This window comes from Aulonocara stuartgranti, assembly GCF_965226115.1.
Source record: "Aulonocara stuartgranti genome assembly, chromosome: 9".
NCBI classification, from domain to species: Eukaryota; Metazoa; Chordata; class Actinopteri; order Cichliformes; family Cichlidae; genus Aulonocara; species Aulonocara stuartgranti.
In genome coordinates, this window is record NC_138960.1 from 14,897,692 (window position 1) to 14,909,810 (window position 12,119).

At 40.3% G+C, this 12,119-nt stretch overlaps 3 protein-coding genes across 5 annotated transcripts in view; 2 read left to right on the forward strand and 1 right to left on the reverse strand.

The window, feature by feature from the left end:
* psme2 (proteasome activator subunit 2) lies at nt 1-4,846 on the forward strand. The gene is made up of 11 exons (XM_082546427.1): nt 1-191; nt 478-510; nt 631-693; nt 793-879; nt 2,226-2,274; nt 2,376-2,473; nt 2,578-2,646; nt 2,780-2,847; nt 2,945-2,999; nt 4,244-4,330; nt 4,518-4,846. The coding sequence occupies exons 1-11, from the start codon at nt 144-146 to the stop codon at nt 4,596-4,598; spliced, it is 738 nt and encodes a 245-aa protein (XP_082402553.1). The 5' UTR covers nt 1-143; the 3' UTR covers nt 4,599-4,846.
* Nucleotides 4,840-7,046, reverse strand: lsm5 (LSM5 homolog, U6 small nuclear RNA and mRNA degradation associated). Its single transcript, XM_082546428.1, has 6 exons — nt 6,944-7,046; nt 6,705-6,842; nt 6,097-6,192; nt 5,335-5,362; nt 5,177-5,249; nt 4,840-5,081 (listed from the first exon to the last, which is right to left on the reverse strand). Exons 2-6 carry the CDS (start codon nt 6,739-6,741, stop codon nt 5,049-5,051), a joined length of 267 nt encoding a protein of 88 aa, XP_082402554.1. The 5' UTR covers nt 6,742-6,842; nt 6,944-7,046; the 3' UTR covers nt 4,840-5,048.
* avl9 (AVL9 homolog (S. cerevisiase)) overlaps nt 6,152-12,119 on the forward strand; it is a 27,096-nt gene continuing 21,128 nt past the window's right edge. The window contains exons 1-2 of one of the 3 annotated variants that reach the window (XM_082546425.1): nt 6,152-6,237; nt 7,993-8,169. In XM_082546425.1, coding sequence (XP_082402551.1) covers nt 8,086-8,169 — 84 coding nt within the window. In that variant the 5' untranslated portion in view covers nt 6,152-6,237; nt 7,993-8,085. Of the gene's footprint in view, nt 6,238-7,108; nt 7,126-7,892; nt 8,170-12,119 lie in introns of those variants that run through there. The other 2 variants (XM_082546426.1, XM_082546424.1) reach the window with 2 other exon arrangements.

The following is a 12,119-nucleotide window of genomic DNA, read 5'->3' on the forward strand; positions in this document are numbered from 1 at the left end:
CAAATCGAAAGCAAAGTGAATGAGGAAATAAAAAAATCTACAAGACAGACATATTGTCCTGTGCTGCAGCCGTCGGACTTCATTTAAACCGCTCCAGCGGATATATTTATGATAATATATTCCTGAAAAAAGTTTCTTTAGTCATGTCAAAGGCAGCGACTCTGAAAATAAGCAGCACGACTGCGGGGAAGGTAAGTCGGTGAGCTTTTGCTTTTTGGGAGTAAGCGCTCTCTGAGGAGGGCAGGTTGCAAGGTAAAGGAGCTAAACGGCTTCCCGGCGGCCTGCAGTGACTTTAAAGCGGACTTGGTGTGAGTGTTGAGCCCCGGTGTGTTTGAAAGCAGTCGGTTATAGTTGAAAAGCAGCGGAAAGTCCCCCGCAGCGGGCAGGAAAACGAAAGTAAAGCTTTTCACAAACGTGAGTCAGCACTTGAACCGTGTTTTATTTGGTTTATTTAGTCTGCTCACCTTTTCTCCACAGGTGGACAACTTCCGCCAGGCTCTGTATCGGGAGGTCAGTTGACACATTGATTGCGTTAAATTAGTAAAATATTGAAATAAACCAACTTTTGTGACTTAATAATGACTTGAGGCCCCTCTTTGTGTGTGTGTGTGTGTGTGTGTGTGTTTCCAGGCAGAAACTCTCTTCTCTGACTTCATCCCTCTGAAGATCATAAAGCTGGACTCTCTGCTCAAGGTGAAGCATTTTAACTGACAGCCTCTGTGACCTTTGATCTGGGAAAACTGCTCTTCACTCTTGTCCTTGTGTTTGTCTTTTATTTGATTATTTTGTCAGGATGAGGGCTTCAGCATCACAGAAACAGCTTCCCTTAGGGCTCCTCTGGACATCCCCATACCAGACCCTCCTTCCCCCGAGGACGAGGTGAGAGCGCCGCAGCCTGTCACGCTTTTAGCTTCATCTTTCACTAAACATGGCCAACATGAATGTGTTTGAGATCACTCATTCCATATGAATGTGCTTCAGTCCACTAAAACGGTGAGAAGGCTTTTACTTTGAAAAACTGGGTCATTCGGCAACATTAATTGACCCATACACTGACACAAGAACTTGTTCCCTGCCTCTCACGCAAGGACGCTTCAACACGTAGACTTGAGGAGGTGGGGATCGAACCACCGACCTTTTGATTAGTAGACTGCTATCAGCCCAGCTATGAAAAGTGCCATGGAGTTTTCTAATATCCTCACTTTACTACACAGGCGTGGAAGTTAATATTTCTGGAGCTTTACACAATCACTGTGATTTGAAATGCACATGTAATAAGACATATTATTTAACTTGGGCTGTACCAACGCATGTTAAAATAAATCTGGGTTGGTTTGGACAACTTTAATTGAGGCTCGTGAATTATAATGAGCCGGACATCCAGATAAGATTCAGGACGACGCTACTAATTACATTATTATAACAACTTATCTTTATAATATCATACAGAAGGAATAAGAAAAGGTCAGTTATGGTCAGAAGTTGGGATAAGTGAAGGTCGGTAACTTTTGGTTCATTTCATCTGTTTATTGAATTAAAATAAAACACCCTGAGACTCTCAGGGTGAAGCTCGGGATAACATAGTGACAGAAGCTTAGATCTCTGACAGCAGATTTGGAGGCCTGTAAAGACCCCGCTTTGCAGGTAGAGGACTGATATTTGGTTGCAGCTTGTCATATACAAGGCACATAATATTCCTTAAAGCTTTTGAAATCAAGGGAACAGTTTCACAAAAATTAAGCTCAAATTTTCTGAGAAAACTATTGACATTAGAGACCAGAAGCTTTGCCCTTCCAGAAATCTCAGTTATATTTTTTAATATACTGAAAGTTACTTTTCTGACGTGCTCTTCACTAGTGCATTAATTGACACAGTCGACCGACACACTCACATCTCACTGTGACAGCTTTGACCTTTGAATGTGTCTTTATTGGCTCTGAATGAATTTTAACTGGATTAATGTGAGTGCAAATATTCAGCTTCCTCACTTGCAGAAGGAAAAAGGGGTATAGCACCTATGGAGACATCAAAACATGTGCTATGATTATCAAAAAATGACCCCACCCTGCCATGTTGCTGTGGGGTCACAGATAGGATTATAAAAGAAGGAGGAAGGCTGTGCACAAACTGCTACTGTGACATCTGATTTTTCACATTTTTAATTGATTTAAGACGCCCGGTAAAGCCAATCTTTTCTCACTCTGTAAAAAAAATGTCTCTCTCAGGAGATGGAGACCGACAAGAATGAAGACGACGAGAAGAAGAAGAAGAAGCGTAAGGCATTTTTGTAGTCACACATGTGAAAACTGAAAGGTAGCATGTGATGTCTGTGGGGACGGGGAACAAAAGCTTCATCTGTTCTCTCTGCTCTTCAGCGCCGAAGTGTGGCTTCATCAAGGGGAACGAGAAGATCACGATGGTGCTAGAGAGAGTGAAACCAGAGATAGTCGCTTTTAGAGAGACCATCATCACTGTGAGTGAATCACTGCCGCTCTGAGGGCTGATTGATGCTCTAAGACAGGAACAATATGAGAATGATTTTAAAATGAGGATTAATGCTCTGGGTTCAAACTGCAGGTCACCTGCTGGATTCAGCACCTCATCCCAAAGATAGAGGATGGAAATGACTTCGGAGTTGCCATCCAGGTATACGTCGTCTGTTTAATTGGCTGCTCTTTCATTTTAATTGAATATAAAGCCACTGATTTTAACTTTTGGATTAATGTGATAAAGAAATACGTTGACCTTTAAGGTTTTTTGGGGTTTTTTTAAACCACAGGAGAAAATCTTGGAGAGAATCGCTGCAGTGAGAACCAAAGTCGACGGTTTTCAGACCAACATCAACAAGTAGGTTGGACGTAAATCCTTCTTTAAAGCGCGGCAGCTGCCTTTGTGTCATTTTACTGAGAGTGGAGCCTTTCATCACTACTGTTTAAATCCTCAGGTACTTCACAGAGAGGGGGGATGCTGTGGCCAAAGCTTCTAAGGAAACTCATGTGGTGAGTGATGATCTCTGCCTTTCTGCATTTGAACGCAGACTGCAAACATCGCGCCACAGAGTTCAAACACACTTAGGGTGCTTTCACACCTGCTGTGTTTAGTTCATTCAAATTGAACTCTGGTTTAATTTGCACCCCGTTGCGTTTCTTTTGTGCACATGTGAGCACAGTAATAAAGACCCTTTGGAGGAGGTAGTGTTCCTCCCGTACGGTTCATTTATGTTGTGAATGCACTCTGACCTTAATCTAAACTGCCAGGTGTACGTTGCTAGATAAGCTAAACATCTCCCTGTACCTACATGTGGTTTGCATTCTGGGATGTGGACAAGGTAGACAAAGGTCTGTACAGGTTAGCAACTAGCTATGAAATGGACCTAATCCTCCAGAACACAGCACCTTGTTCCTGTTTGTACTTTTGTCGCTCCCACCCCAGGCACATCTGGCCAATACGGGGACTGAATGTGCTCACGTTTTTGTAATCATGCACTTTGGTTTGTTTGGAGTTCACTTGGATTCTTTTCTGGGTGAAAAGAAGCCAAATCACAGGAAAAAAGCTACAAGTTTGCAAACTCATCAAATGATTCGGACCAAAGTTATAACAAACTATAGGTGTAAAAAAACGCCCTTAAAAATCTTTCTCATATAATAGTTGGAGCAGTGGTTCCCATAGTTTTCTAATATTGTGCATCCTGACCACCACATGGAGCAGAGGAAGTGATGCTGGATGAGTTTTGGGAAATTTTCTTTCAAGTGGAAAGAACAGCTGGATTTAATGCCAGTATCAGATTTGAACAGTATAAAAGGTGGATGATAGCGGCACTTTGAAGTCTCACTTTTAGCATTTTGGCCACCACTGTTAGTTTTTGGCCACCCTTTTGTCCAGACATGCCTGCTAATTACTGTGACATAACAAACTAATTAGATGCCAGAATTTCACGCACCAAAACCCGATCACAGACTTCTTGTCTGTTACACACAGCAAGTCACATTAGTCAGATAACTCTATTCAAAATGGATTAAAGTCAGTAGAAGGAAGACTGAATACATGTGTGGATGAGAGCTGCAAAGGTAAATACACTGAATATGAGCTTAAAGCCTGAGAGAAGACACAAAGATCTCAGAGATGGATGAACACTAGCTGGTTTTAGTCTTTTTCGTCACTGAACATCCCAACAAGCCTCGAAGTTTATGACACAAAAAGGAAATATGAAAAATGCCTTTAACTCTTTTTGTTCTGCCCTCAGATGGACTACCGCTCACTCGTACACGAGAAGGACCAGGCCATCTACTCGGATATCAGAGTGATCGTCCTCGACATCCGCGGCTTCTACGTAAGAAGCCTACATTTATATTTCTCCCCAAATACTTTAAACCATGGAAAAAAAAATGGATCTTAAATAAAATATTTGAGTTTTTCTAAGATTAAAAAACTGATTTTCAAACAGTTTAATCACTAACAATGTATTTTTAGCTGCTGTAAGTCAATTATTAATCTGCATCTCTGCTTGTTTTCCTCAGGCCGAGCTTTATGACATCATCAGCAAAAACCTGGAGAAGGTGACCAACCCAAAAGGAGAGGAGAAGCCCTCGATGTACTGAGGCTCCCGGGGAACGGGAAAAGCCACTGGGATGAATTTAAACAACCTTCAGCTGCATTGATCACCTGCTAAACTCAATATCAATCAAGTATCCGGCTCTTTGTTTGATAAACATTTAAAATAAACACATAAACAACTGGATGGTTTTTTTAGTTCTGCTGTTTCATGGTAACACTTTGGTTTTATACCAAGATTTGCACTAAATTTTAAGTTGTGTGGTAAAGAATGAATAAAGAAAAGTGTTTTTCAGACTGTGTGACATCCTCAGATTTATTTTTAACAAAGAAAAACTTTTCGACATGTGCACCTCTCATCAGTGAGGAATCTTATTACAAAAATATCTTTCTCATTCAGGAGGAAAAACCCAAAGAAAAAACAAGACATCAACAATAATAATTACATAATAAAGTCAAGAACAGCAACACAGGAAGGTTAACCGGCCTCCGGGCATTTATACTTCTGGTCCTTCTCCACCGGGGATGAGCTGCAGAAGAGAAAATATGCAGCCATAAATCATCCTGTGAAGGTTTAAAACACCGGGGGAGATTATGGGACACAATCAGGCGTTTGTTTGTTTACCATGGTGATGTTATTGCCATTGAGGAGGATCTGGTCGAGCTTGGTTATCCTCCTCCCCTCTGGTGTTATTTCACTGCAACACATTTGTTTATAAATATAGTCAGCGGTGAACCCGAGAAAAGGTGTAGTTAGAGTAAAAATGCAACAGGAGTACTTACAATTCTGTCACATCCTCCAGGACCATGTCTGACACACACAGTTAAAGACAAACTGTGCAACAATAAACAGTAAAGAGACATCAAAGTGCAGCTAAAAGCTTTACACAAACGAGCAGGAGGATGTGGAGACGTGCACGAGAGCAGCACCAGCGCCCTTTTAGAAGATGCACCAATGTTATCAATTTGAAAAATCCTAGCTGACTTCCCTCTTAAGTTATCGGATTCACAAACTTGGGTTTCCGAGGTGCCCACTCAGGTGATGATAATACCCCATCAGACTTTTAAGAGTAAAAATGAAAGAAGCCCAACAGCAGGAGGAACCCAGGCCCCACTGCACCAGAATAAGATCTGACAGAAGAGGGAAATGGTCTGTGGCCACCATCTATTACCATGGTTTATTACTCCTATCTGGATAGATTGACACGCCTGACATGCCTGAAGTTGAACTGTTGTAGTGTGATCACTGACTGTTTCCTTAAATTTTTTGATCAGTCTATTTGTCCCTTGTTTGTACAGATCTACACACTTTTTGTGCCAATGGTATTCTGCAACTGTCCTCTCTCACATTTCTAAATAAAACAGAAACAAAAAGTAACACAATAGTTCTCGTACTGCTTCTCATCGCATGGGCTCCACCTGTGAGCATGGATGACTTCAAACAGTCGATGGTGTGTGCAGCACAATACAGTAAGACTTTGTACATTGTTGGTGTTGAGGCGTGCACTAACTCGCTCATCTGGACACGTTTTAATTAAAAGATACTGACGAAGTCATCGAAGCCCAGCAAGGTGCCGACAATTTCTTTGTCAGTTTTCATGACGATGTGAATTCGGGAGCCGATACATTTGTCCACAAGCTCTGCAAAAGGAAACATACAGAGAAATTACACATCCTGTAATTCAGGTGAGTGTTTCTACTTTTTACACTTCACTTACCTACCTACTTTATTAACTGGTGTCTATCTTTGTTAAGGACTCAACAGTTAACCCTTTGAAATACTATAAATTTTTAATAACTAAATAGAATAAAAAAGACGACAATGTAATTTTTAAATTTATTTTGAACATGCCAATAGGGCAATAGACGATAATCCAGTAATCTGTAAATTTTCAGCTAGAAACCTGCCCTCTCTGCCACTTTAATAAACTAAACCAAATAAGAAGCATTTTGTTTGTGCTTGTAGAGAGTAAAGCCGCAACGTTAGCTCCCTACCGGCGTGATGCTAATGCTAACTAGCAAACATCTGCCTACAAAATGATTTTCAGTGAGCCGCGGCTCAAACTGCGGCCGTCGCACGCAGACTCGGAACAGCCCAATTTAAACCCACAGACGTCAGGAACAAAAAACAGCATCATAGAGATTTTACAAACCGAGCGGGAGCAGCTGCGACGGGTTTGTAGCCGACATGTTCAATCAAGAGACTTCCCTCCACAAAGCCAGAAGTAATCGACAGACGAACAGTAGTGGGCCAGCCAGACAAGATCAATCAATCCAGAAGAATTTCGTCTCTGGGGAAACAAAAGAGTCTCCTTTTTAAGAAATTCAAACATTCATGGTTGCAACCAAATATAATACACTTTTTAAAAATTCAAACAAAACACACACACACCTGAGGGTGATATTAAATTATTCTGTATGTCTCCACACGATGGCGCAAGTTGTGTCGAGGAACACATGACATCATTTTTGTGTTTAAAAAAGAGAACAGAACAGAGATCAAGATAATTCACCCCTGTAAAATCTGACCGCGGATATTTATGCTTCATCTCTCCTTGACAGGTGGAATTTAAGGTGACATGCACGTTGTCTATTGAGCGGGAAACACAAGAGCTAAGCTAACTATCTATTTTTTAGATGCAGATTATCCGGACTTTATTCTAGGGCAAGCTGTCTGATAATATCAATGAAATTCCAGATCGAAATGAAGGAAAATATGAAGGAAATGTTAGTCAACTCATTACTTTTTCCACAAGAACTTCAGCCTGATTGCATTTAAAGCCTTTAAACTCATTCTGTCCTGCTTAAGAAAAAAAAAATACACTCAATATAATTGTTAACTGTTATCTAATTATATTATGTTATATTGGTCAACAGCGAATTAAAACTTTAATCTGTCATTTTAATGTTTTTATTACGTTATATTAATAACATTATACAATTGGAAACCTTAGCTAAAAAGTAATTTAATAAGATAGGCAACAAAACAGTTAATCAGTTAAAAGCTAGTAAGCACAACTTAGCTAAATAATTATACTTTACAAGTCTCGATTTTAGTAAAATTAATGTATTTTTGGTTAAGCTAGCTTTAAAGTCTAGATTGACATTTATCTCATTAAACCTGAATTTATTAAGGTAAATTAAATTCAACTGACATTTTATTTTAAGTTGAATTTAATATCAATGCAGAAATTTTAAAAACTGTAATAAAACCTTGGCGTTTGTCTGCACACTTAAGAACGTTTTGTCCAAGTAAATGTGCTCCATTGACTCTACTTAACTGAAGACTGTCCTTGGGGAGCAATTAACTGTAAACTTAAATTTCGCTAAGCGAAAACGGAAGTGCGCTGCGGGGAATGCTCTTGCCCATTTGGCCAGTGGGGACTAAGCGGAAGAGAAAATCATCTCTGCTGTGCTGCTGTCTGTCTGTCACATATTCAGGGAGATATAGACAGAAAAGTCGGCCTCGGTTAGCTGTGTTTACATCCAATTCCGGAGCTAAAACAACGCTAGACTGCGGGTACAGGAGCGGGGATGGAGCCTCAGGGCAGAGACGAAGGGAAGGGGCCGGTGCTGCACATCGTGGTGGTTGGATTTCACCACAAAAAAGGCTGCCAGGTACGTGAACCCCTGCTTCCAGCTAACATCGGCTAACTGCTAACCGAGTCCTCACATCGAGTTGACATAAAGGTGCATTTTCACTAAACTTCTGTACAGTACGAGTGTCAGCTTACGTGTCTATTATGCTCTTGTTTTTTTAAACAGCGCATGCACAGTCCTGCAGTAATGCGGACATTTCTAAACATAAAAACAGTAAAAACTACAGACTTCTCACTGCCTGGCTTCCCTGTCAGGTAAGAGGGGTTAAGATCAGCTGTTTGCTGTGGGCTCACATGGTTATATAACACCAGCCCTGCTGCCAACAGTTCAGTGTTTTCATCACAGGCTGCAGCATACTCATCATCACTGCTCCTGGACCCTGCTTGTATCTGGGTATGCACAAAAATGGAGCAACAAGCCGATTAATCAATCAGTTCAGGTTTTCTTTGAGCTGTTTAGAAACATTTTCTTGGTCTCATGTCATTGTTTACTTAATATTTAGGGTCTTTTGGTCAAAAGAAGACACTTGAAACTGTCACTATTATAGGAGTTGTTGTTTAAAAGTGAAAAATATGTTTTGTGCCCAGCTGACAAGACAGACAGAAGGCATTACTGACTCATTATTCTAGGACAGCACTTGAGCAGATTTGCATGCTAAAAAGTTTTAAAAACTCCTGCTCGATCTTGCACTGGCCCTTTACAGGACTGGTTAGTTTATCCTCTGCCTGAAACAAAGTCTCTCTTTAAAGAGCCCCTTCCGTTTAAGTCTGCTGTTTCTTGATTGGCTAACTTCTAGAAGCTTGCTGAGGGGCAGTAGCACTCAGTGTTTACCTTTTTATTTTATTTTTTTATCTTTTTAAGGATTTTTACTACATATGAAACTTTGGCCCTCCAACGGGGAGGTTTACAAGATTTCACATTTGTAGCAGTTGTTTAATTGTGAAAATAATTTGTCTGACAAATCATCACCTAAGACCAAACTCTGTGTGGCCGTTAATGTAAAGTGAGCTTAACACCCTGCTTTACTCATTCTAATTTTCTCTCACATTGTTGTTTTGTTCTTCTTCTTCTGCTGCTGATTCAAATTTCATTAAATGTGCAGTTACACACTGAACTTCCTCCTCCTCCTCCTCCTCCTCAGTGGTGGTGTTGTTGTCTCCGCTCTCCATCTGTTTTTCTTTCTGCGGTTTTGCAAACAGCTGCTGCTCAAGCACAAAGATAAAACAGCAGTTCTCCTGATGTAAAGATGAGACCAGAGCCCCGATAAAGCACCCAGTGTGCAGTCTTTGTTGCCTTTAATGGGCCTGCACTCGGGGATGGAGGTGGTGGAGGTTATCGGATAAGGGTCAGCGATCTCCTGCTGGGCGGCACAAGATTGGGTTCCTGGCTCTTTAATCCGTTTCTCTGCCTCTCTTTCACAACCGCCCTCCTCCTCTTATTCACCTGCTGTCCATCTGCTTGCCTGGCAGGATTTCGAGGCCTTTTACATGTATTTTTTATTGGAAACCTTAATCAGTGATGCAGCAGGAACATCCATCACACAGAAATATGTTTACTTATGTTTTCCCACTTACTTTTAAGCATGTAAACACAAATAAAAGTGCACAAATGAGCCTGATAAAGGCATTGAAAGTTTTTTAATTCCTTGCATCTGCAAAGTTTATTTTTAACAGTACATTAAGAAACATTGGCACATACATTAAAAATCTGCACCCTAACATGTTTTGCAGTTGGCTTAGTTTGTTTGTTTGGAGGATTACATAGTAATTCATGGACAGATTTGCATGAAAATGCCACAAAATGTGGAGCTCGGTCCAAATTAGACATTTCATCCATAGACACAAACGATTATTTTGATAGTCGACTAGTCACTGATTATTTTTGCGATTAGTCGACTAATCAGATCATCATCCATTGGACGTAAAACATGCATCTTATTGCACCAGCGTCTGCTCTTATATAACTATCATTAGCTTACAGCTTGAAGTGTTTAAGGTCTGTGCTAACTAAAAATAAAGACAAGATGATAGTTTATTAAACTGTTAATGAAATTTGCAGATTGTCTCAGTGAAGTTTAATAATAAACTCAGCCGTCTGCTCCTTGCTATCTAAGATATAACAGGACATTGGAGTAAATTCTCGACCATCTCACACTTCTGTTCAATCAGTTTTCTGTGTGTCGTTTATTCAGCTGTGTGAAAACTGTAATCTAACTTTAATCTTTAAGCAGTTGTCTCTTCCACTTGTGCAGGTCTGCTGTTTTTGTTTTTCAATTGCATTTGAATTAACTCATTCTTTGTAGTTAAATTACTTTACTTCTCTCTCATTACTTCATGAGTAAGGAAATGTGATGTGTATATGAAACTTTCTAAGGTACACTTAAGTCACTGTTGCTGAGCGTTAGTAATTATTTCAAGTGCTTTCACATATGGGAACCTCAATTAGGACCCGACTCAGTAGAGAAAGGATCAATGGCAGTAGAGAAAGGAGCAAAGCTGATTAAACGAGCTGCAGACATGCCGTTCTCTTTCTCTTGTCATTAGAATTAAGTTTGATTACCTGATAGTACTGCTGTTTCTGTGTGCGGCAGTGCGAAGTGATGCTAGGAGCTGGTTTTGAGCTCCTCCCCCGAGGTCTCCTCACATACCTGAAACAGCTCACCTTGGAGGCATCTGGGTCAAATGCCTGAATGTCATATATCCTCCTGATGTGGAGGAACAGCTCTACACTCTTTCGGTCTCTACCCACAGCTTGTGGCTGCTGGTGAGGGTGTGAATGTTGGCCGACCAGTAAATCACCTGGAAAGTGTTGTTGGGATAAACTCAATTATCCTGAATAACACATTTGGCCAGGTTTTGGAATAATTGGACAGAAAGTTTGGACAAAAATATTTGAAAAGGTGTGGGAAACATCTGTTTCGAACTTTTTTTTTTTACATTTATTGGGTCTTCAGTGTTCTTCACATTGAGATGTTGTTGTTGTTTTGTTATTGACTGCCCCCATGAGTCTACTCTTAATCCAAAGCCTTCTCTGATTTAGTTGGATCTCTTTTTGCCACTCCAGTGACACCAAGTTGGCTTGAGGAGAGTGATTGCTCATAAATCCTCTGCTTCCAGGATGTGCATGGTATTTGCTTTGCAGGCCTGTTTCTAGGCTATTCCTCTGCACCATCAGTTTCATTGGGATGATGTTCTAGGCGGCCTTTGACACTACAGTTGTGGTTGAGTTTTGCTTCGGACGGTTTCCTGTCTGAGTGAAATGATCGAGCCATTATAGGAGCTGGCTGAATTCTCACATTACTAATAACTCCTATGGCAGAAGGGACACTGAAGTGTCTTTTATTAACGGAAAGACGGTAATAGCATGCACCGTCCAACTAAACAGGAAAATTAATGATCAACATGATGTAAATTGCTGCTGCTGTGTCTTCCACTGCATACCATAACTTTCTAATAGGCAGATGCATTTGTAACTTTAGATTTTCATTTTAAGCCCACATACAAACTACAGATGTTACACTATGACAATAAAATCTGGTTTCTATAAATTACTTTCATTTTGTGAAGCACTTTGCAAGCCACGTCTTTCTTTTTAACTCCAACTGCTGTAGTAAAGTGATGTTTTTTACCACATTGTCTACCTTTACCCTTCCAAACAGATGTCGCGTAGGAAGATTTATTACTTTAGAGGCCTTAAAGCGGGTACTTAATACACAAACGGCTCATAATTAGTGATATTAGATTTTAGAATATGTGTCCCAGATACAGGAAACAGTATAACTATGATAAACACAATTAGAGCCGTTAGAGAAGCATCCCTGTATAAATTTATTATGATTACATCCACTAAAATACCTCAGTGAAGCTAAAGGTCCGGCACAAAACATCACAGTAAGAAGACGTGGCAAACTGCACCTCCTGCACCTCATTAAGTTTTCATTTGAGGTGAGGGTAAAATGATTAGGAAAA

What these genes read in the sequence shown, in the direction of transcription:
- psme2 (XM_082546427.1), top strand. Translation starts at nt 144, where the DNA reads ATGTCAAAGGCAGCGACTCTGAAAATAAGCAGCACGACTGCGGGGAAG. An exon ending in GCAGCACGACTGCGGGGAAG is followed by an intron (nt 192 to 477) that starts GTAAGTCGGTGA and finishes TTTTCTCCACAG; the next exon opens with GTGGACAACTTCCGCCAGGC. An exon ending in TTTCAGACCAACATCAACAA is followed by an intron (nt 2,848 to 2,944) that starts GTAGGTTGGACG and finishes TTAAATCCTCAG; the next exon opens with GTACTTCACAGAGAGGGGGG.
- lsm5 (XM_082546428.1), bottom strand. Translation starts at nt 6,741, where the DNA reads ATGTCGGCTACAAACCCGTCGCAGCTGCTCCCGCTCG. An exon ending in GTCGCAGCTGCTCCCGCTCG is followed by an intron (nt 6,193 to 6,704) that starts GTTTGTAAAATC and finishes TTCCTTTTGCAG; the next exon opens with AGCTTGTGGACAAATGTATC. An exon ending in ATGGCAATAACATCACCATG is followed by an intron (nt 5,082 to 5,176) that starts GTAAACAAACAA and finishes TCTCTTCTGCAG; the next exon opens with CTCATCCCCGGTGGAGAAGG.